Raw genomic sequence first — 24,818 nt, 5'->3', positions numbered from 1 at the left:
TTAAAGTCAACATGTTGCTCTTAGTTTCATCTAAGAGAGGAAGGCAGGGTGAGGGAGGGTGGAGGGGCATGGGATGATAACACACTCTCTCACTAAAATAAGTAAATCATGACTGAGTGCAGCTGTCATCATTAACCAAAGTACCACTGATGACAAGAGACCCACCCAAACTCTGCCAGTGTCCCTGAGCACTTAAGAAAACCCAAATAGCCCCATCTGTCAATTTTACACTCTATGATTCTTACTTAGCACACAGAGCCACTGTAAGTGTAATATGCTGTGGGGGTTTTATAAAAAAACAAATACACACACCAAAACATATTTATGCTCTGAGCTGGTATTTTTAATCCGTGTTTTAGAGTGAAAGCCGGAAAAGGAAGAGTATTTTAAGAGTCACATGCAGGGCAGGGCAGGGGGGCCAATTCAAGTCAAGTGGAACTAAAAGGAACAGGCTACTCTCTTTATCTCTCTAATGTACAATAGATAGAAACGTCTACTTCCTATGAACAGTCCACTCAGGTGAGATCTGCAGTGGATGTGTTTAACCTTATAAAATGATGATGATACTTACAGCAGTTGCCATTCATTCTGAGACTTTGTCAATTTCACTACATGTCTAGGACATACAGTGGAATCAAAACACTGTTTCTCTGTCACCTTAGTGTTGTAGATACAAATAAGGAGTATAAAATAAAATAAATAAGGTAAACTAATGATCTACACAGAGTAAAAATATAAAATATAGGTTGACCTATTCTTTTGACATATTAAGACAATATGTAAATTCTATGTCTCTATACAAACCTGAGTGCAAAGTTGGCTGCAGTGTACAAAGTAAGATATATGTAAACATCAGCAGCATCTGTCACCAATGTTCCGTTTTACTAGTAGCAGCTTGAAATAACAGGATAGCATGTTTACCTGTGATGATGAAGTATAAATCTTTTTTTTTAAATTCTGCTAAGTTACCATTAACTGCGGGTTAGCTTGCAAGCATTTCTTAGTTTTAATTGTGTAAAAGTGTCACATAGCTAATCTCTGATTTAGGTTCAGATTTTCTTTTCATATGGCAGATCAGTGGCAAAATGTAAAGTCTGTTTTGGCTCCATATGCAGTGATGCATCCTGATTAACACCCTATAATGTAATCAAAAGTCAAAATAATAAGTCTTGTAATTATAAAATGGTGGTATGGTGTATATGAATGAACCTCAGTAGGAGTCCAGCGTGGATGTGTTTATGATCTTGTTTATTCATTAGGTTGTGAAGAGATTATAAAAAGAGGGAAATAATCCATCAAAAATATACTAGACATGAAAAACATCTTGTGGCATCTAATGTTTGTGTATGTATTAAGAAGGCCCAGCGTGTTTGTGTGTGTGTGTGCTTCCATGCACTTTGTGTTTGTGAGACTAAGAGCTTGTTTGGATGTCGATCATCAAAAACAACAAAGACTCACATTTCCCTCATCATTAGCGCCCTCGGATCACTGTCACATACTCTCCATGTCGCACTCTGTTAATCCCTCAGTTCACATACTGTTGTAGAAGGGTATTTACGCATCAGTGGATCAGCAGTAATTCACAGAGAGATCAGGCAGAATAATAAAAAAACAATATAAAAGCTGTTTTGATGCTGCGTTTTAATGTGCCGGGATCAGTGCAACATAAAAAAAAAACAATACAGATGTAAAATCCTCCATATGTGCCATGTATGATCCTGTTTGTAAGACAGATCAGAGTTGTTGTGTCAAAGAAACAATTATGTTTTGATTGTGAAATTTAACCAGCATGAAATGTAAACAGACATTTGATTAGAGCAGTTCTAAAGCAGTAAATAAACCTGTGAAGTGTGGCCTGTTTTTACGACAAACTAGTGAGAAAGTTACTAAAAGTAATGAAAATATTTTAGTGTGTGTAATTTTTTCAGTGAAAAAAGATGATTGCAGTTTTCAGGATATCACAGGTTATTATTTTCCTGCTCCATCCACAGTGTGTGTATGTTTTAATCTCTCCCTACATGTGTGCTGTGCTTGCTTTTTGCCGGCCTATCTGTGTCCTGCATATGTGTTTCAACTTAATCCACCTCTTCCACACACACACTCACTCACTATTGTTTCACAGAACGAAAAAAAAACAGCTAATATTGGTTGTTATTTAAACACCAGAGCAGATAGGCAGCTGAACAATAATTATTTTCTGGAACAATAATTATTACCATTTAATTCTGTTGTTTACCATTTTGCCCGGTGGCCCCTCTTTAAAAGGCAGCCTCTATCCATAATGGCGAGCCCTTGAGCAGAACTACATTTAACACAAATATCAAATAATTAAAAATCAAATAATTGGAAAGGAAAAGTGTGTTGTTGTTTTTTTTTTTTTCAAATATTTGAACATTAATTGCCAGAGAAAAGTGTGAGCGGGTCCTTTCCAGACCACTGTTCATGGTGGTTTTTGGTATTAGAAAACACCTGATTTCATATTTTTGAATTCATGTTGTGAAAATGGTGATTTTTTTAAGTTATTGTTAGTCATCAGATGCATTATTTTAAATTTTGGAAAAACAAATGAAATGTATTGAGTCTATATTTACCATGCAGCTCATGCATGTACTTGACCACTGTATTGATAACTGGTTGATGCCGGGCTATAGACATGTCCTGATTACTGCCTAATCTGTTCTATCAGGTGACTTAATTTGACTTCACTGCCTCAGTTTCTGTGTCCTCATACCATGCATGCAGTCATTGTTTACTGGGTCACTCGACAAGAACAGTCCTGTGCTTTTCCTTCTGTGGAAGATCAGGGCCTGTTGAAAGCAACACAACTAAATCGACCATTGAAATATCATATCATATACTTTGTGGTCTGCCATATTTGTTTATCTTTTATACAACATGAAAATAAATAGAGCTAGATCAGCCGTGCACTGTTTAATCTGACAGACCTCTCTGATGTGTGTGTAACAGCGTGTATGATCGCCCCTGTGCTGTATGTTTGAGGGGATTAGAAGCCGGATCACGGGATTACACAATTAAAGCTCGCCTGGGTTGAGGAGGGTCACGCTGATGTGATATGGCATGATGAAAGAAGGTGTGTCCACACAAACACATGTTGACTGTCATGTAAGCTGATCAATGATGCATGCAATTTGTCATTTTTTTAAATGAATCATCCTTAAAATACATGCCACATACTAGAATTATTAGCTGCTCCTTTATGGTGTGACGGGTGTAACCAGAAGGTCTGTCACAAAGATCATCCACAGTTTGCAAATGACTTCCAGTTAGTCTACTCTTGACCATTTGAAGCCTCCAAAAACCCCAAATTCCATCACCAGCTCTGCTTGCATCTCTGCAACCATGGCTTTCAGCACCTGCTAATCATGTGTTGAGATCTTGGCAGCTGAGGTCATGGATGCCACTTTTTCTTTTCCTCTCTTCATCTGCTTGATTTTCCGATGGAAACTCGCCTCTCTCGTCTCTCTCCTTTTATTCACCCCCTCCATGCCTGCTTCACTCTCTATGCTGCCTGGTGATTAAGCGGTAGTTTAACCTCCAGTCCTCATTAATAATAGAGGAATAGAAAAAGCCCGGGTTGTTCCGCTTCCTGTCTGTAGCACTAATAGAGCCTTTAGCGTTCACATTAACATAGCTCTTGTTTACTCAGGCAGATGGACAAGACAAGCCAGGAACATGGACATTGAGAAAGATAAGACACATAAATGCATCATGCCTACAGTGTAGTGCATAGATCTTATATGGCCAAAAGTATAAGGACACCTGAATGGAAGCCAGAAGGCTATTATGGAAGGATTTCCTCTGGATTTTAGAGTTTGTGTGCCTATGAACACAGTGTACAATGTGACAAAAGATGTCCACATAACGGTTACCTTGGGTTCCAGTAAGACACTAAAAGGCAATCATGACTCATGACATTAACTTTTCCAAATGTGCTTATAATATGCCAGAATTAAAGCTCTTTACAAGGTTAATGACAATGACTCTCTATCACACACACACACACAGAGAGAGAGAGAGAGAGAAATAGTGAGTACAGGCCTTATGGGACGACATTTGTGGTAATTCATTCAGAATCCATTTTAACGCATTGTGCAAGCCTAAGTGCCAATCTTCCTTTTTGGTGAGTTTCCATGATTTTATGTGCCATATAAAAACGATGCAGTTTGCTCCACAATGGCCTATTTAAGTTACATTACTGCCGAATATTCCCCAGTAAAGAAAATTAAGCCATGATGCTGTGAGATCATCTCAGTTAGTTATCTTCTCCCCGCAGAGATGTGTCGCTTTGACACCCCGCGGAGAGCTGAATGATTCTCTTGGACGAGAGATAATAGTCTTACAGTGTGTCTTTGGTCTAAGATTTCTCCCTCTCTCTCTTTTTCTCTGTGTCTTCTTAGATCCAAAAAAGTTAAAAAATATGTTCTTGATCATAATTATGCAAACATTGTAGGTGTGATAGAAGGCAAAAAAAGTATTGTGCAATAACGTTTACTAAGTTTATGACACAGTCTCATAAATCAGTTCATCTATATTCATTAATGTGAAGAAAATCCTGTAAATCCTGCTTAGGATATCGTCTCCAGTTCCTAAATTCTGTTTAAATGCTATGAGAAATGACATCACAAGTAATATGTACCATTAGTTCTGCTGACTTGTTACTGAAGCACAGACTTTCTAAAAACATCAATCTGTGTAATATTCAGAAGATAAAACGTTAAAGAAGCAGCGGTTTAACATGTTTTAGCTCATTAACCTCAAATTGTGTTGTGCATGTTACAGTGTTCTATAGTATAAGGTTTTGTTTTTTTTAATAGATTTCCTGGCTTAGATTGGTATCAGAGCTTCCCCATGAGGACAAGAAAGTGCCTGGCTCTCAGCTCCATTATGATGTGGTGATAATGTAATTTTGACCACAAAAATAAAACCAACAATATTCACAAGAATTTCCCTCATTAACAGTGTTAAGTTGGATTCACCGCTGTGTTGCCGAGAAACGTGAATCAGAATGTGTAGCCTCTACAGTTCTCAGCAGAGGAAAGTTTCACGTCATGTCTGTATTCACACACATGCTCTCTCTCTCTCTCTCTCTCTCTCTCTCTGGACCCTGCCCCTCTGACCTTGCAGGCTCTCTCTGCCTGCCTTTAAAGCACAGTGTAGCGCCCAGCAGTCTGTCTGCTCTGCAGAGCTAATTGGCTCAGTGTTCACTGTTAACGTCTCATTACTCATTCCACTTAGAATAACTTCCACAAGTTTGCTTGTGTTCAGGGGTCATTAAATGTCAAGCAAGCCTTTAATTATGGACCTGGATCAGCTCAGTAAATAAAATTGCATCTCCGAGCAGCTCTGAATGTACAGCGATCTACGTGAAATATAACCACTATTTAATATAACTATAATGAATGTTGACAAGGAGTCCTAACAGCATTGAACTTGAAGCTGGTCTTAGCAATACTGAAACATATTAGCACATATAGTTCAAGGGAGGAGGCTCTAAACTGACTACCACACAGTGTGAATTAAAGCATGGACAGCAACATTATGTACACATGGACTGACTAATATTAATAATAATTATTGGTTTATGAATTTACTCGTTTACATTTGGGTAAAGATGATGAAGTATTCTTAGTGTAACACAGCTGTAATTTAGTGACTGCCCCAGATCATCAGCTGCCTGGATGATACGGCTGTAACAGAGTGGGGTCAGTACGTTTTTTAATGAATTTAACTATGGATTTAAAAAAACAAAACAAAACAAAACAAAACAGCATGGTTTTGGCAGACAAGACTTCATGACGTAACAACTCTGGAGGCGAACTCTAAGGTGTTTTGACGCATGCGCTCACTTTAGCCTGCAGTCGATCTGCTCTTTCCTAGATTTATTTCTCTGAGACATCTCTTATATGTAAAGACAAAAATGTCACGTGAAGAATTCATTTAATTAATAATCCTGTAGCTCGCTTTCTTTTCTCAGACAGAACGCATATGAACTCAAAGCCTAGAAAGTATCTGTATATAATTAATAAAAACTCTGCTTCTGTGAATCACGTGATATTTTTTTCACCAAAAAAAACAATAATCTCCTAATAATTCATTGGCTGGTGTTCCAGATCTTCTATGAAATATTGGAACGTTTAGTGGCTGCTCTGTTCTGCTAATTGGTACAAGCGCCTCAGGCAGAGCTCACATCTAACAAACTGAGGAGACAGCGTCGCTCACGGGGCTGCGGCCGTGTTGGTGCGGGAACACAGTAAAAATAGAGGCATGACAAATAAAAGCTCAATTAGAGCAGATGGCTGCGGCCGCCTTACTGTTGCTGTGGTTTTAACATATGGCCTGGAAACATATAAAACAACCATCCAAAGACAATGTAACACAAAAAAAATTGAATTTGAAAAAAAACGATTTTTGGACTTAATAGAATACAGTGGCCTACAATAAGACTGAGCATTAATCAATAATATTAGATCATTTTTTACTCTAATATTATTTGTTTATGAAGCTGGAGAGAGAGAAATGACCCCCCCCCCTCCCTGTGTGGTGGCACACTAGAGAGGCGTGCGCGCGTGCACACGAACACGCGCACAACTAAATCCATAAGGTTTATGATTATTAGTGAAAATTGACGGATTTTTAAAAAACAACAAATCACTGACAATAGTCTTAATAATGAATTTTTTTCTCATTTGTTAAGAAGTGTGTTAATTGAAATGCACAGTAAATCTTGAACAAATAAACAGAAGTGTCCCATTCAGTAAAAAGACGTGCAGCATTAAGTAAGGATTAAAAACTGCGGAATGCAGGAGGATTGTGCACCATATTGTAGCCTACATATGCCTTTAAATCCACCATAAATGAATGGAACACTGCTGTATGCTGGATCATTTCTGATTCAGGCCTGTTTTATAGTCCGTTTTAAAACAATGTGAAGTAGAAACAAAAAAATATAATATTATTGTAAGAAAAATAATTTGCGGAAAATACTTTTAACACATGAAATCAATGGCGTGTGGTAATTCAGACATGATCCAATGTGTTTTGAGGAAAGGGGTGATGGATTTCAATATGGTAATCACTCACCCGGGGCATGTTTCATTTATTGACAGATTTGATGTTAAATGTCTCAAGCTCACTTAGTGTTGTAGCTCTTAATTTATTACGTTTTGGGCGCTCTCTCTTTTTTCTCCCTGCTTTGACCCTCTGAGGTCACACAAGCAATTCTTTTTTTAAACGCATGATTAATTTCTCAGTAGGGCGACCGGCTAATGCATTATAAAAAAACAGTGAAGTGAAATGTATTCCAACGGGGCTAATAGCGCTATTGTATTCCAATAAGGCTTTTTGCTGCCTCACATGGTTTAGTCATGCTCAGCTTTTGATAACATGTCAGACATCTTTAATAAGGCAGAGGGGAAGTTGTGTGTCATTATGCTCTTTATTTGCAAAAACCGCTTTTATTATTATTATTATTATTATTGAGGTTTTTGTATTTTTCATTTAATAGGCTAGATTTTTGTAGAATTTCCTTTTTTTCGAATAGTAATTTCGAAAAACATATTTTATAGATAAAAACTTTCCAAATATGCACTTATTGCAGCTAAAAGTCCGAAATAATAATTCCTAAAATTCCAAGTGCATGCTGTAACGTCAGTGAGACGTCATAGGTCTGATTCTATAATAAACTTGTGAAGACATGTTTTCGTTTGTAAGCTGATTGGTTATCACCTCTTCAACCTCCTCTACCTGTTTTTTTATTTTTTACTTCTCATCTCTCTATTGTGACGTCATCGGTGTCAATAGCGGCCCGTGCGTGGCTCGCGCTCGGGTGTCCCCCTCTCTTCCTCCTCCTCCCTCTCTCTCTCTCTCTCTCTCCCACTTGTCCCATTGCAGAGTGTTCCCGTGGCGTCCGTCCGCGAGACAAAAGCACGCGCGGTGACAACCTAAATTGGTTTGAAAAGGAGCAGATGGGGCTCACGCTCTCTCTTCTCTGTGTTTGTGTGTGTGTCCACAAACACACACACAAACACAGATTTAAGACTGAGCCTAAAAGCAATCCTGTCATGTTTATCAAGATGCTATTGAGGAAAAACTGCCGAGAATAAATTACAGCCAATCTCAATAAACAGCAGCCTTTTAACCAGATTGACAGTTGCTCAGACAGATACCATGTAAAATGCACAAAGAAGTTAAGGGTTGGTTAAAGATAGCTTTCCTTAACTTTCAGTCTTTTATAGTTTCAGTGGTATTAATCAATAATCTTCTTTAGAGTCTGTAGAAAAATAAGTGGTTGTTGTAAATTGTAAAATAGTTGTTGTTTCTTTGTATTTTTGCAAAGAAATGAAAGAAAAAAATAAAGAGAAGTCCACCATGTTGGGGTCACAGACTGAAAAGAGGTGCTTCACTCCATCCCTGTTTGTTTTATTTCCCATATATGTATTATTATATATTATTTTATTCTGCAAGCAGGACTGTGTGAAAATGTGTCAAAGTTGTTTACGGTGCATGTGTTGGACAAAAGACCACTGTAAACTCTGCTCTCTTAGTATCTGTGTTAGGATTATGAGTTCCTAAAGGACAGCCACTGTCTGTTATATATGTTCTTTCTGTGTCATGGCTGCAACTTTGTTATTGTACCCTATAGCCCACAATGATCAGTCAATATTTGGTAGCAGACTTCTCCGTGTGCAGTCATCCTCTCAGACATTAGGTGTTGATAAAAGTGAAGCAGTTAATATAATGCAGGACTTCCTATTGTCAGGCCTGTGTAATGCTTGAGCATCACTATGCTCGGTCACTCTAAGTGCTCAGTGCAGGGGTGTGGTACGGAGTCTCCCCCCTCTCCAGAGAACACACCGATCCCTCGTTTTGTTAAATAAAATAATCCACTGAAGATTTTGGAGGGCCCTGTTCAGGTGTATTGTTGCTGCCTTTTATAGCAGCGCCTGCTAGCCGTGAGCCTAGGCTACAGTGTGCTTCCTGCTGCCTTTTATCTCCTGGGAACCAACCTGCACATGTATAGAGAGTCGTGTTTCCAAAAGCCTTCTCAGCCTTGAATGTGGGTATCAGCTGCACTGACAGACATTACTCTGATCCCCAGACTGCCTCTCTCTCTCTCTGCCTGCTTGTCTGTCTGCTGTCTCAGCTTTTTATTTTTCCTTTCTTCTGGCCCCTACGGTCAGGCTAATGTTTTACTCCACACTGTGTCTGTGTTTAAAAGCCACATCACAAATGCCTGCAGTCTCTTCTGCTGCCAGCAGTCACTTTTAACATCAGTTTGCTGGTAATTAATTTGCAACTCAGGGTGCAATGTGCAGTAGACCAGCAGACACACATCTGATGGCGGCAGCCTGTATACTGTACTTATGAGAAGTGTGGAAATGTCAAATTAATTTCAAATGAATATTCATTAGGTCACTAATAGAGTGGCTAAATTGTGTTCAATTTGAAATTTTAGGTTGTTGTCATAGCTGTTAAAGGTTCATTGTGCGGGACCCAAGAGGCATGCGCGTGCACGCGCGAATGCGTGACTTTTCCAGCGTCATTCAGACGGTCCAGCACAGAGCAGCGCGTGAAGGAGGGGGGGGGGGGTGAAGAGCGTGTTTGTGTATATGGAGGTGCGTGCGTCCCGGATGGTGGGCTGAGCTCGCGCCAAACGCCAATCAAACTCAAGGCAGGTGTGCGGTCGAGAGAGCGAGAGAGAGAGAGAGGGAGAGAGAGAGAGGGATTAGGACGGAGCGCGTGTCTCTGAAAAGGGAATAAAGCCGGCGCGAGCGCCGCAGTTTACTCACATCTCACGCGCAGCATCGTTCCGCAGTCAGAGAAACCACAACAGAGCGGCAGCATCTGCACGTGTTTCCCGGATATCTCACTCTGTGTTTCCCAGATAAAAATGACTCATTCAAAGCTGCGCAGGAGGAATCGATCTTTCTTTTGACGGGGACATTTTTGACGCGTTTTGGGATTATTCCCACAAGTCAGAGGTAAGAGCGGCGTCACCAGTTCTACTGAAGTTTGTGAAACTGTGTGTAATGTAGCAAATGTGTTAGCGCAATGACTGGAAACAAAATGTCACATTCCGTTGCATCTCCATCCGGAAATAACTCTATTATTATTATTATCATTATTATTAATAATAATAATAATAATAATAATGATATTATTATTATTATTATCCTTTACGGCTACCACAGTTAGATCTGGTTGTTAATATTGTTCCATAAAAGTTCGCCTGGCCACGTCGCCTGCAGGCTCGTTTACAGCAGGCCGCAGGGAGATTTTTGCTAAAAATAAAGCTTGCGCCGAGCGGCAATAAAATGACAAAGATAGGCTACATATGACAGAATATGTGTGTAATATGTGGATCCTGTGCAGTAATATATGGTTTTAGATTTCTGGATCCGTGTGCTTGTAAAGCCCGTGTTTTCATTTGTAATGGTTGTAATGGTTTTTTGAATATGCAGGTGTTAAAAATTCTTAATTGTAGTAATGTCTTAATTATATGAAAAAAAACAATGGACAAACTGACAAATCTCGTATGGAAGAGTTTGTGTTTTTTTATTTGTAACGCAACCATAATGCATAAAAGAATTGTGTAATAATAATACATAAATAACATATATAACATATAGGCATAAAGTTTGCATCAAAATATCGAAGTGATATTAAAAAAGAAATTTAAAAAAAAACATTGTAAATGAAAGTGTTTAAGTTTAATTTGGTGAAAAATATAGCAGAATACATTCAATGAAATTTCCACTAAGTATATATACTTTCATTTTGACACACCGTTCTTTAATTTTCTGACGCTGTCAGTAGATTTTGAAATAGGTAGGCCCTATAAACTAATACTAACAAAACCGTACTAACGCATTACACCTGTGCGCTGCCATCCCAGAGTGCCACAGCCAGCCATTCATAGTGACTGCAGCCAAACTGACAGAAGTTGTGTGTTTTTCTCACATTAATGTTACAGATATTTTCACATGTGTGTGTTCTAGAAAATCTTTGGTTAATATTACAGTAACAGGGAGTTTTATAACTCTCTGCATAGCTGTTGTTGAAAACACACACAGGCAATCACACTTTGGAGCGCTGAATAAAGAGTAATACACTGACTTTTGTTTCAATAATATTCAAATGCATATGAGCAACAAAAGCATTGTGTTTTTAAAAAAACATTATTTCCTGTCAACCAAATACTTTATTGATATTCAGTATATTAATTCAGTTTATACATTTTTTGCTGTAATTTTTTTAAAGTACAGGTGACATTTTATGTATTTATTTTTACTCATGTTAGAGAATTCTAACAAATTATGTCTAAAAATGTAAAATGTAAATGAAAAAACAAACATTTAGAATCTAGAAGATCTAGATCTAGAATTATTTTTTTATTTTAATATTTTAATAAATTGTTCAAATATTTCTAAGAACATTAACATGGTATTTTATCAGTGTGTATACTCTACCAAAGGTTTTTTTTTTTTAAATATTTTTTTTTTAAATAATAAACTCATTTATCTCTTTTTTCTTTATTTTCATACAGGTTTCTCTACAACCAGTTTTCTTCCAAGTATGGACAAAACTCATCTTTCAAGCTCTAATGATATCATAATGACAAGCTCAACAGGCCCGTATCAACAGGAGCCCCTGACTCCACCCAGGCCCACCCATCATCACTCCTCCTCCTCATCCTCTCCTTCTTCTGTCTCCTCACCCCTCAAACCAAATCAGGTCGGCCAGGTCATCCTGTACGGCGTTCCTATTGTATCACTGGTTATTGATGAGAAGGAGAGACTTTGCTTGGCACAGATTTCCAACACACTCCTCAAGAACTACAGTTATAATGAGATTCATAATCGTCGGGTGGCACTGGGCATCACCTGTGTCCAGTGCACTCCAGTCCAGCTGGAGATCCTCCGCAGGGCTGGTGCCATGCCCATCTCGTCACGCCGCTGCGGCATGATCACCAAGCGTGAAGCTGAGCGCCTGTGCAAGTCTTTCCTTGGAGAGAACTCGCCACCGAAACTGCCCGATAACTTCGCCTTTGACGTATCACATGAGTGTGCTTGGGGTTGCCGTGGTAACTTTATCCCAGCACGATACAACAGCTCCAGGGCCAAATGCATTAAGTGCTCCTTCTGCAACATGTATTTCTCACCAAATAAGTTTATTTTCCATTCCCACCGCACACCAGACGCCAAGTACACCCAGCCCGACGCTGCAAACTTTAACTCCTGGCGCAGACACCTAAAACTATCTGACAAACACCCACCAAATGAGTTAATTTATGCATGGGAAGACGTCAAAGCAATGTTCAACGGAGGCAGCCGAAAGAGAGCGCTGCCCTCCTCGGCCCAGTGTTCCTCCATGGACCCTATGAAGTCTCTCCAGGGTTCAGTGGTGCCTCACATGATTGGGCGTGACCTGGGTTCTCAGAAAAGACCCCGCTTTGATGATGAGGACGATCTGGATGGAGGCAGTCTGTCTCCACGTAAGACACCTCGTAGCTACCCTGTGATCCCCGTCCCAAGCAAAGGCTTCGGCATGCTGCAGAAATTCCCCCCCACATCTCTCTTCCCCTCCCCTTATCCCTTTCCAGCGTTTGGCCTATGCCCGCAGAAAAAAGAGGACAGTGATGTTTCAGCTGGGCAGAAAGGAGCGGGCTTGTCGGGTCTTTTATGGCCTGGCCGCAAAGACACTTTTTATCCTCCTTTCTGCATGTTTTGGCCACCAAGGGCAGCAGGAGGAATCCCTGTTCCGACCTACCTCCAGCCTCAGCCCAGCACCCTCTCCTCCCTGGCAGACAACCCCTCTCTCAGACAGGCCTTCCTGGACCTCTCAGACCCCAGTGACTCTGCAGCTGCAAGTGGCAATGGAAATGGTGTCAGTGCCACTATGGCCCCTACCAGCGGGACAACCACACCCAGATCCGGGCTGTTTGACCCAGAGTGCACAACTGTTACCCCAGACCTTCGACCTGTGACATCAGAAGGCTGGCTCAAACTATTGGACGCCCCAACCCTCCAGACAAGGAAGCCGACTTACGGCTCTGCCTTCCGTCCCGTCATAAAGGATGCAGAGAGCATCGCCAAACTCCACAGCAACGGTGGAGGTGTCACTGGGGCAACAGACGAAGACTTTGGGGTTGTGGTCACTGGGCCGGATCGACACCAGCGACTATCTCCCACAAGCAGCTGTAGTTATGGAAGTGAAAGCGGAGGCGATGGTGAAGCTGATGGAGTAGAGAGTGAGGAAGAAGGAGAAGTGGACGTGGAGTCATCCAAGCAGGAGGAGGAGGAGGAGAGGAGCTTCACGAACAGGCCTCCACAGACTCAAAGCAACCTGTACCTCCCTGCGCTGAGCGACAGCACCGGAGAGGACAGGGGGAAGGACAGAGGGAACGGTGCCATGTATCCCAGCTCCTCCCCTCGATCCTCCTCAGATCCCATCCAGCAGGAGCCCCCCAGCCTTCCTGCATCCCCTCCTGCCAGCCTGCCTCTCTCCAGCTCTACCCCACCTCACCGAGAGGACACAGCTTACAAAAACGTAAATATCCCCACAGGCCACTTTAGCTAATTATTATTTAAATGGTGCTGCAGTCAGGCAGTGGTGTGATCTGCATAAGCAGATTGATACGCCAGTTTCTCCCTGTAGAAATTGAAACAGTCACCCCACTCTGATCCCTGCTAATAGGCCCAGGCGTGGATTGTTTAATGGCCACAATGTGTTTGCTCTCCCTCTGTCACCCCAGCCTGTTAGGGCAACTCTAATCTTTAACCTGTCGACTCCCACATTATAGCAGGCCTCTGAGGGTGGGTGAGTGGGTGGGTGGGGGTGGGGTTAGAGTTATGAGGAGCATTTTGAATTATCTAAGGTGACATGCTCACTTTTAGAGGGAGATTAAGTCAGGGAGATTATGTATGCAGAATTGTACACATGAAAATGACCATAAAAACGTATTTGGTGCCTAAGTCAAAAAGTGAAACTAACTCAATTTTATGGGTTAATCTGTTGTGTTATTAAAGTACTATACAATGCATAGCATGTTAATGCATATTGACTTGTGTTGCAGGCCCACAAAAACAGAGATGAAGGACTACCTGCATACGTGACCAAAGACAGTTCCAGCATCTCTGGTGAGTTCAGTCTTTCAAAACACTTTTTTTCACCAAATAGCAGTACACAATCTATTCCTACGAACTGTTACACACTATCTGTTTCATCAGACGTCTGACTCAGTTGTATTATAGCATGTTTGTTTCATTTATTGTCTGAGTGAGTGGTTTTATTGTGTCCCCGTGTCCCTGCGAGCCTCATATTCCTGTGACGTTTCATTTGCTCCCCTCATCTCCCACCCTGACCCTTTTTACTGAGGAAAATGTCTCCAGTGTATTGACGAAAACACACACACACACACACACACACACACACGATGCGTACACTTAGTTATCTCCATGTGTCCGGATAACCAGCTCAGCCAATGGGCCTTACTGAATCTCTCTTCCTGTCTGTCTCTCTCTCGTCGTTCTCCCAGATGAAAACAAAGAGCAGAATAGTTTCTTTGTGTCCGAGAGCGAGACGACAGCGCCGGACTACTGGAGGGAGAGCTCAGGTACTCACATATGTTTTTCTGTTTGAGCAGCTGCAGTCCGATGGAAAACGACAAACAATAAAAAGTGAAATTAGGGAGAGGTAGAAGTACCATTTTTAGCATCATTGGTTTAGCGTCTGCCTTTGTTTTTACTCTGAAGGAGTTTGCAGGACAATCTGAGGTCATCGTTAAACTCAAGGAAATAAATATGTATAAAAATATGAATGAGATACAGTGATCTTTGTTTTAACACACAAAGCAGTGAGGGGAAGCTCCTCAGTCTTTATCCACCTTCATCTTCCTCTTCCTCTCAGTTGGTGAGTTGAGGGATTTATATAAATACACAGTGAGATGAAACAGCAGTGGAAAGCTGCTTCTGTGGCCGCTCTGCCACGGCCGCTCTCTTTAGCAGCATTTGTCGCCAGGCGCCGTTACTCTTAGGGGGGCCGTTATAGTTCAACAAGAAAACATCAGCTCAGAGATAAGCAGCCGCGCTGGCAATCTCCATCCCAGACCCATATCGCCGTCAACATAATTGCCTTTTTTCTCCTTTCTCAGCGCAAAAAAACCCTTCCCCGTTTGAAAAAGATCACAGCTTATTGCCTTTTTATATCTGTCAGGAAGACATTAAAAGTGCTTTATGACATCTGTGCCAACATTTATATCTACCCCCCCATTCCCTCAACCCCTACACACACACACACACACACACACACTGTAATGATCCCTGCGCATAATGTATAATGTATTTCGAAAAATTACACGAAACAAATTAAATGAGACCACCTTTCCCCTGATTGCCAAACGTCTCCCTGGGCGGTGGGAAGCTCTACGTGATTAGAAGGCCTGATTCCTCTGAGTCCCACCTACCCCCCCTCCACTGTCTTTAAACTCTCCCTCTGTTTCTAGGGAGAAAAAATAATCTAATTTTCCATTTATGTAATGCAAACCGCCTTGGCTTTGACTATTCACGGTTAATTGACTGTCAAACGAGGTTGTTATCCTCGGGCACTGTCTGCAAATTTGCTTGTCAAATGAGACAGAGAGAGGAGAGGAGAGGAAAGGAGAGAGGAGAGGAGGAGAGTGAGAGAGGAGAGCTCTCTCTCTCTCTCTGCTCTAAATGAGGGAGAGAAGCATAGGGAGACTTAAGGAGCCAGGACACCAAATGACTGCAGGAGAATATACACATCGAGGGTGCTGGATTGCTTCATTTAAGGCGTTCAATGCCTCATTGTCACAATTCAGACGTTAGTGCAAACACATATAATGATATAGACACATTCATACTGGTACACTGAAAACAGCATGTGATGGCAGTGTTTGTTTTGAAGTTTTAAAGCAACAAGTTGACCACCTGCAGTATTAACAAACTTAAATAATTACACAGAAAAACACTGCAATAAATATAAGCATTAATAGCCATACATGTCAATCTAATTAAAAAAAAATCCAACACACATCTTTGACGTTACAACAGCTGTCAGCAGATGTGCTTTAGTTTTTGGTGTTGTCGGCTGCATGTCCATCTAAACTTTGACTGTCTTAAGCTCCCACAGTATGTTCAAGAAGGGAATGCAGCAAAGAGCTCAATTCTTTCATGAACTTACACTGACACCTAGAGGACAAAGAGTGAATTACGATGCACTCAGAGGAGCAGGCAAAGATGTGGCAGTGGAGCAGGGGTTTTCCTGCTAAGAGGCAGGAATGTTATGAATATAAACAAAAAGGATCGAAGTGAAGGAAAATTAATCAGTGTCAAAATCAGTTACATGCAAGACGCCAAGGTGCCAAGCAGAGGCCCTGTGTTGTCATAGGTCATAGGTTTTTAGAATGCCAGGTTAGAATAGTCTGATCAGTACTTACAGCTTAAGTGTCCACATTTCTTGTGCCACTGAAAAACAAAAACTACTCTCTGTGTTTCCAGGTGATCAGAACCAAGGTGCCGTCTCTCCTGTACCACTAAAGAAGGATGTGGAGAACATGGAGAAAGGTAAAGATTTAAGTTATGCAGTTGGCAGCCTATAGATTTAAACTCTGTAAGTCCTAACAAGCACTGATATTAGGAGATATTTTACTGAATGTGTCTGTTCTCCTTGTCCTTTCCGTCCCGCTGCAGAGGAGCTCCAGAAGGTTCTTCTGGAACAAATTGACTTCAGGAGGAGACTGGAGCAGGAGTTTCATGCTTTGAAGGGCACCTCACCGTTTCCTGTCTTCCGTAAGTCTTTTTTTTTTTTGTCCCTCCCCTCACCCCACTTTTTCATACAAGGGCAACTTCTCCTTTTCTGTCTTGGTTAAGGTCTCTTGCACCTTTTTTCCTCACTTACATTTTCACCTTTTTCCTCCTCCTGTTTGTCTGAACCCTGTCCCTGTTTCTGTCTTTATAATCCACACACGATCAGTTACACAGACAATAAGACTGCTCCTACTCATCAGAGCATTTTGATACTCATTTCAGATAATTTTCAAGATCAGATGAAACGAGAGCTCGCCTACAGAGAGGAAATGGTCCAGCAATTACAGATGGTAAGACTGATGCTACAATCAGTGCTGAACAATGACACAAAAGCATGCTACTGAATGACAAATAAAACATACCATCACAGATGGATTTAAGCCTCACTGATCACTTTCACAATCGTCTCTGTAATGATTTCTGGGAAAGAACATAATTAAGGCTAATTATAAGACACTTGTCAGTGAAATATAATTACTGAGTCTGAACAGGGAAAATGTGTACAAATATTAAGGAAATCCAAAAATGTATTGGTTAAACCCAAAACTGAAAACAACAACCATCCATAGGACTCAAATGGACACTTATGTCGTTGCTTATCTGTCGATCAAAAGACAGAGCCAGTCATCCAGTTTGTCTTTCATGGGTGATGAGTTCCTCTGTCTGACTGTTTCCTTTGACATCAATCACCGGAGCAGCCGGCAGACAGCCTGACAGACGCTGTTTGTCTTTGCGTGTCTTTGACACATGCAACAACTGTACACGCTTGTGTGCACATAGCAGCGAAGCCAGCACACACACACACAAGAGCAGAGCCACATGTTAAAAATCAGACCAATGAATAAGCTCATTTATAAGCTAAAAGAAGAGAAAAGCGTCTAGAAGCAGCAGATGGATCTGTCTGAGAGTAATGACACATTCATTTCACCCAAATATTCAAATGAACTCATTGTTTCATTTATAATTTTTTATTTTGTGGAATTTTTCAAACTTTTTAAACTTGCCTAGATATATGAGTTTGTGTAATAACCGATAAAATTACCTCCCCCCCATAAACAAGAAAATGTTGATCTCTTTATAAAATGCATTTTTTATTAATTAATGTAGCTATTACTCATTATTGATTCATGGTTTTGATGAAACTGCTGTTTTTTGTGTCTTTCAGATTCCTTATGCAAATATCATCAGAAAAGAAAAGATCAGCTCCCACCTGAACAAGTAGTGAGACCTTTAATGTAAGTGAAAACGTTTGTAATATATAGGAATAAGAACAAAGTGGTGACCTGTTATAAGGGGTTTGGTATTGATAAATGGATACATCATAAACTAAAACAATAAAGACTTTTATTGCTTTTAAAAACCTATTGCTGATTTCAGTAAAAATAATCTTCACTTTCTTTTCACAGGTCGGGAGGAGAAAGTTTTTTTTTTGTTGTTTTTTTGTTTTTTTGTTTTTTAAACAAGGCCACAAAAAAGCTGAAGGATATCCAGGAGGGAGGCAGAATATATGGGACAGCCATTATTAAGCTGCTTCATCACTATCATCTCTGTTAATCACCCTGCTCTTACACATGCTGTCTGCTGAGCACTCTGTGCAGCGGGGTAGCAAAGTATTTTCCCTGACTGAGCCGCCTCATAATGAAACAAACTGGTGACATCAGGGGGAAAATGGAGCGCTGGCCGTTGGGTTTGAAGCTTTAACCAACCAAGGACCAAAGCAACAACAACGGCCTGCATGGTTGCCCTTTGTGAACTTTACAGGGCTTCAAGCAGAGACAAGGAGCTGTGTTATGACCTGTGACTGACTGCTGTGGCCCAACTGTACATACACTATGGATGGACTTCATGCTAACGTTGTCACTGTCATTACTGTTGTCACCATCAAATGGAGACCACACATGCAGACTGTTGTTTGTCCTCGGCCATGGACACAGATCCTAAGGCAGTATTGTCATATTGGGTTGTAAATCGAATCTACAGTTCAACAATTATGAAGATTCTTCTTTCTACTCATAGTTCTTCTTAATGTACAGAAAACCTAAAGTATTATATTCACCTGGGATGTAATTGCATTGTCACATCATGTTATACATTTCTAAAAAAAAAAAAGAACTTCAAAAATAACAGTTTGCTCAAAGGCACACTGAAGATACTTTTTATTGTCCATCCACATTTCATAATTTTTAGCCACCACCAGGTTAAAAGATAAGTGAATCTGCCCATGGGTGTTTTTTTTTTTAGATCATAAAGAGATGAATAAAGGCCAACTCTGTGTACTTGCTTTCTTGTCCAGGCCACAAGAAGCATCAGTCTGTCAGTACTGTATATTTGTATGTAAATGATGACATCATCTGACTGTATAAAATGACATACATGAAAATACTGAACCTCACAGTCTATCTATGTGTTTGTTTATTTATTTGACCCCCCCCCCCCCCAGATGCTGATTGTGAAAATATTATTTATTATAATGTTAAATTAAAATAGAATGAACGATGATGATGATGTTGATGATGACTATGATGCTGCTGATATTGGTACAGTCACGTCTATGTCAAAAGAATAAAAATGACAGCTCATCTTCCTTATTTATAGAATGAATGGAAAGAAGTTGACATTTACTGAGATAATGTTATCATTATAAACTGTTATTGCAGATGTATTTCAAAATGTTCTTGTAGTTTCTCTACTATTTATGTGTAAATTAAAAAAAGTTACAAAAACAACTTTTCATTGTTAGGACGTGTCATAGTGTTTATGGAATCCTTTCAGCCTTTAAAAATATTTGTTTATTTTTATATTATTTATATTATTTTATTTATTAGAATTTTTGATGAGACTTAATTGAGGTTTGCTCTTACCAAAATAAACAATTTATTTTTTATATATTTACTTATTTATAACTTTATATATTTTGTAATTTAAACATTTAAATTAGAATACAAAAATAAAGGCCACATTTTCTTAACTCCTGACAAATACAAAGAATTAAGTTTTCAGTTAATTTCCTTTTTTTCTTTTTTATATATAGGAAATGATTAAAGAGTGAGGGTGAAACACATAAAATGTTATTCGACCTGATTTTTGCGCAATTAAAACCAAGTACACCCAAATATCCCTGTGTTTATAATGGAGAGCCTGTACACACGTCAGCACGTTGCACGACCTCCGCTGCCTGTTTACGACAGCTGCATCTCTGGGAGTGGCGAAGAAGAAGAAGACGAAGGAGGAGGAGGAGGAGGAGGACTGGAAGTTGCCAGCATGGCGTTTACACTGTACTCTCTCATCCAGACCGCTATTCTGTGCACAAATGCTATCGCTGTGTTGCACGAGGAGAGATTTCTCAGCAAGAGTAAGTGTTCTGATGTGTTTTTATTCAACACACATACTTTGTGTTCAAACAGCGGTGTACACGATGCTAACAGCAGCTAGCTGGGCGTGATGTACACTGTTAGCTTGCTGCCTAGGATCTCTAATTAAGACTTTAAGAGACGAAAATGAACAATGTAAAGTAATAAGATGATCGATTTATTGGAAACTTGGAAATTTGTTGTCATATTGGTTCATGTACTCTTTGTTTTCCTCTCTCTCTCTGCAGTTGGTTGGGGTGTTGATCAGGGAGTCGGAGGCTTTGGGGATGATCCAGGGATCAAAGCCCAGATCCTCAATCTCATCCGCTCAGTTCGGACTGTCATGAGAGGTAGTGGAGCTAATTACTGCATGTGTCTGGGACAAAAACATCTCACAAGTTTCTTCAGTGAAGCACAAAATTCTAGTTTTACTCAGGAAAAACTGAATTTGAATTTGTAAATCTGTGTGCATCAAAGCGAGCTGATACCCAGTCATTAGGTTCCGTTTTGTCAGGGTTTTGTGGTCAGGGTTATGTGCGGTTCGGTTTACATTGTTGGGCTTTTTTCTACTTTTTTAATACTCTGAAAATAGCATAGATCAGCATAAAATATATAGCCTAATTATCTAGTATTTACCATATTTAATAATCAGTTATTGCATTGTGTTGCTGCTGTTGCCCCTCTCAAGTTTGCATTCTGTCTGCTTGTGATGCTCCAGTGCTGCCAACTCAGTAAGGAAAGTAGCTGTTGACTGTCCCACTAAATGACGTCATTGCATACATTTCATAATTGAAAGTGTTGAATTCCCACTCTGTAAGCCATGGCGGGACCGGCGGATTGGACGCAGAGTGATGTGGGTCTCATCCCTGCTCTGACTGCAGCTGAGACTGCTGTGAGGACAGTAACTGCAGAACGATACCAATATCAATATCCAAAAGTCCAGACTGTTGCTAGATTTGTCGCTTTTGATAAAAAAAAAAAAAAAGATTTGAAAGTCGCCAGATTTAGGGAGAGATTTGCCAAGTTGGCAAAACTGGTCTCTGTGCCTCCCTGCATTACTTGCTGTGCATGTTTTAAACAGAACCAAACACACGCCCCGACCTGAGACACATGTACCGAACAGTTTGGATTTTTTTCTAAACCGTCCCATGCCTACTGGTCACTGTTTTCTTTTCTTTTTTTACAGTGCCTTTAATAATAGTGAATTCTGCCTGCATCGTCCTCTTGTTGCTGTTTGGATAACGGTCCCCTGTTGCTGAGCTGAACGAGAAGACTAGACACATGCCAGTGAAGACCACACACACACACACACACACACATGATGGACAGAGACTTCTTCTTTGTGCCACAAAATGAGCCTCTGAACTGCAAAAGCAAAAAGAAGAACAGACCTGTCGCCTGATGTTCTCATCAGCACCAAAGGGACCACATTCATTCTTGAAGTCACTTGTTCTCACTGTTTTTTTTTTATCTTAATTTTCTCCATTCATTAGAATTTGGTGTTTAAATGTAAATTATAAGCAATGTTGCCAAAATCATCTCAAACCAATGTTTTATACTGTTTACATCATTAAAATCTTATTTAGTATCATGAAATTTATTTTTATTCATCTTTTCTCCAAAGCTGGTGTCAAATAAACTCCAGTCTATTACAGTACATCCTTGAATGTAGATGTGAACATTTATTACTCTGAACAGACACAGATCATTTATATGTATTATGCTAATTTCTGCAACAAATGATCATCTTAAATGACAAATTCAGTGTCACACTGTGACCTTCAACTAGTCCATGCTTCGGTATTTCCACCACTCGGCTGTGTTTATATTGATATATCCCTCGTGTTTTTTTCATCTGTTGTGCCCCACTTCATTAATAATCCCCATATGTTGTGAGTTATGGTTTTCCTCTGCTGCTAAGCTCCACTTTTATTAACGTCAGTTTTGACCCTAAACATGCACGAGGGCAAAAGGGGATCTGCTGGAATTAGAAGCATATGTTTATCAGGGAGATTTGCACATAAAGCCACTTTGATATGTGATTAGTCAGGAGGTTAGCGGTGGTGCTCACAGAGGAGCGTGTAAACGATCACAGGCCGATGTACATGAATATGTTTCTGCTTTGAACTGATCAGGAGGTGCTGAGGTTGGGTCTGCAGGTTGAAGCACATGCATTTGGAGATTTAAGGAATTTAACACCAGAAGTAGAAAAAAAAATCGGACATCATCTCTGAATCTGAAGTTATTCTGAAAGTTGATCTGAATAGCTACTTTAAAATGGAAAAATGAAATGGTTCAAATAAATAATACATTAATATATAAAGAAATTCGAACGAAATGGAGGCCCAGATCATTTCATTGTTGTATTTTTCTAAGGGATTTATAGATCTGATTTCATCCGGACAAATAAAATTATAGCCTGAGATTACTTCAACATAGTTCTACAAAATATTTACGCAAAAATGGATGCTTAAAAAACAAACAACAGTGTTCACATTCACCATGTGGAAGTAACATGAAAAGAGGATTTAATCAGCGCTGTCTGGCTTCGTGCAGAGAAGAGGTTTTTTTTCATGTTGATAATTCCCTTCAACATATTAAATCTATCTGAATGCCCTAAAAGACCCACTAATGCGATACATCTGTTTGTTGTTAGTGTGATGGGACACATATGTTTTTTTGATATTATTATTATTGTAATGAGTGATTAAGGGGTTAAGGAAAAACCTCTTAACTGATTACAGCATATAAATTGGAAGAAAAATAATAATATATTGAAATGAGAGAGTTTATTACAGTTTTTCTCAGTCGCTTTGGTGCATTTCTCACATCACTATTTACATTTACATTTCCTTCCAACAACCTGCAAATGCCTTTGGACAGCATCAACTCTCTGCTGTTTTATAACATTATCACTTGCTTATTTCATGTCAGTCAAAATGAACTATATCCTGAGTCGTGAAACCTGAATAGTCATTCCCTATAAAACTAATAGTCCTCGTTTCATTGCTTGAGTCATTACATTTTCAAACAAAATACAATTTTTGTTTTCCTGAACATGTGTTCTAAATTGAACAGTTGTTCTTGAACCTCAGCTTTCACCAATGAGAAGTAGTGTGTGAGGCATTAGGGGGACCAATGATCCCGTGTACCCCCACTTTATAAGAACACATGAACCAAGCAGGACCATTTCTACAATACACAGTGAGCACGTGGGGAGGAAGGGGAAGGGCAAGCCAAGTACATAGGTGGATTCCTGTTAAAATAAGGGCTACAATTGTGGATCATGCTGTCAATCACGGCCTCACATTGGCTGAGGCTGGTCAAAAGGTGCAGCCAGAGTTTGGAGAACCACTGTAAATTCAATTATTATTCACAGATTTTGTCGGGAGTGTGTATAATGGACAGTAATTCAGCACCGCTGCACACATTCATATGAGGAGAGTTTTAATCTGGCCAAAGGTAGAAGGCGTGCTGCCATCTCAGAAAACAGTGTCCTCAACCATATCCCCCGTGTTGGTCCATGCAACACATAACATCTTGTGACTTTTTAGACACTATTTACAGGGACATAATCCCTGAGAATGGAGGCAATCTGGCATCCACATACCCAAACAGCCCTGCTAGGAGCCATGACATCACAGCAGAGTCCTGGGTGGATTCGCCACTCAAGGAGACACTTTCCTCGCTGCTTGGCAAGAGATGATATTTGCTGTCGTGTAGATGTAAATATCTGGCACAAGAAACATCTGGATGTGAATGAATGATTTACAGTATCGTGCATGTTGTATGTTCAGTTCCAATATTTACTGTAATATTGTTTACAGTGGTGCACAGATTTATCCAGAGGGAGTTTATTTGTGTTGTAAATAAGTGTATTGTTTTCTTTGGCACAATGCTGTGAGTAAATTAGAATGCAAAGAGCATATGCGGTAAAAATGTGAAGTGTCTGGTACTCAGTTACCTCACTAAATACAGTAATGTGTAACTTTACTGTAAATAGTATATAGTGCTGTCCTGAGCATTTTTAGGCAGTGTCACCAAGATCTGACTTTTTTGCATTGGAAAACACAGAGTAAACTGTCACAATGAAAACACGACAAAGTCATTGGACTATCTTGTTCATAAACAATGGTGTCAGGACTTGATGACACTGACACTTTCATTGACATGAATGAACTATCCATTTTGAGCAAGTGACACACTTTTGCTGGTTATCAACTAGGTTATGCAGTTTGTACTATTTGTTTTGAGAAATGCATTAACCGTGATAGTGATGTGAGAAATGCACCAAAGCGACTGAGAAAAACTCAAAATATTGTCCCCTAAAATGTAAAACAGAATGTGAGGTACTACTGTACCTTTAACATAGTAATCCAGTTAAATTTGTGCTATAAAACCATCATTTGAACTGCAGGGAGCAGCACTGACTAGACTGGGACAACAACAGACAGACAGACAGACACACAGACACAGACAGACAGACAGACAGAAAGACAGAAAGACACACAGACAGACAGACAGACACACACACAGACAGACAGACAGACAGAAAGACAGAAAGACACACAGACAGACAGACAGACACACACACACACAGACACACACACAGACACACAGA

The 24,818-nt window shown here is 40.0% G+C and overlaps 2 protein-coding genes across 2 annotated transcripts; both read left to right on the top strand.

The window, feature by feature from the left end:
- Positions 1-9,827: 9,827 nt before the first annotated feature.
- skor2 (SKI family transcriptional corepressor 2) lies at positions 9,828-18,344 on the top strand. Its single transcript, XM_028418175.1, has 9 exons — positions 9,828-10,001; positions 11,567-13,569; positions 14,096-14,159; positions 14,558-14,635; positions 16,539-16,604; positions 16,731-16,829; positions 17,070-17,137; positions 18,013-18,082; positions 18,254-18,344. The coding sequence occupies exons 2-8, from the start codon at positions 11,596-11,598 to the stop codon at positions 18,067-18,069; spliced, it is 2,406 nt and encodes an 801-aa protein (XP_028273976.1). The 5' UTR covers positions 9,828-10,001; positions 11,567-11,595; the 3' UTR covers positions 18,070-18,082; positions 18,254-18,344.
- A 1,718-nt stretch (positions 18,345-20,062) lies between these two features.
- On the top strand, positions 20,063-21,793 carry ier3ip1 (immediate early response 3 interacting protein 1). Its single transcript, XM_028418255.1, has 3 exons — positions 20,063-20,199; positions 20,446-20,547; positions 21,384-21,793. The coding sequence occupies exons 1-3, from the start codon at positions 20,109-20,111 to the stop codon at positions 21,437-21,439; spliced, it is 249 nt and encodes an 82-aa protein (XP_028274056.1). The 5' UTR covers positions 20,063-20,108; the 3' UTR covers positions 21,440-21,793.
- Positions 21,794-24,818: the final 3,025 nt, after the last annotated feature.

This window comes from Parambassis ranga, chromosome 12 (assembly GCF_900634625.1).
Source record: "Parambassis ranga chromosome 12, fParRan2.1, whole genome shotgun sequence".
Lineage (NCBI taxonomy): Eukaryota > Metazoa > Chordata > Actinopteri > Ambassidae > Parambassis > Parambassis ranga.
Note: the sequence above shows the minus strand (reverse complement) of the source record. Positions and strands in the feature narration are given on the sequence as shown.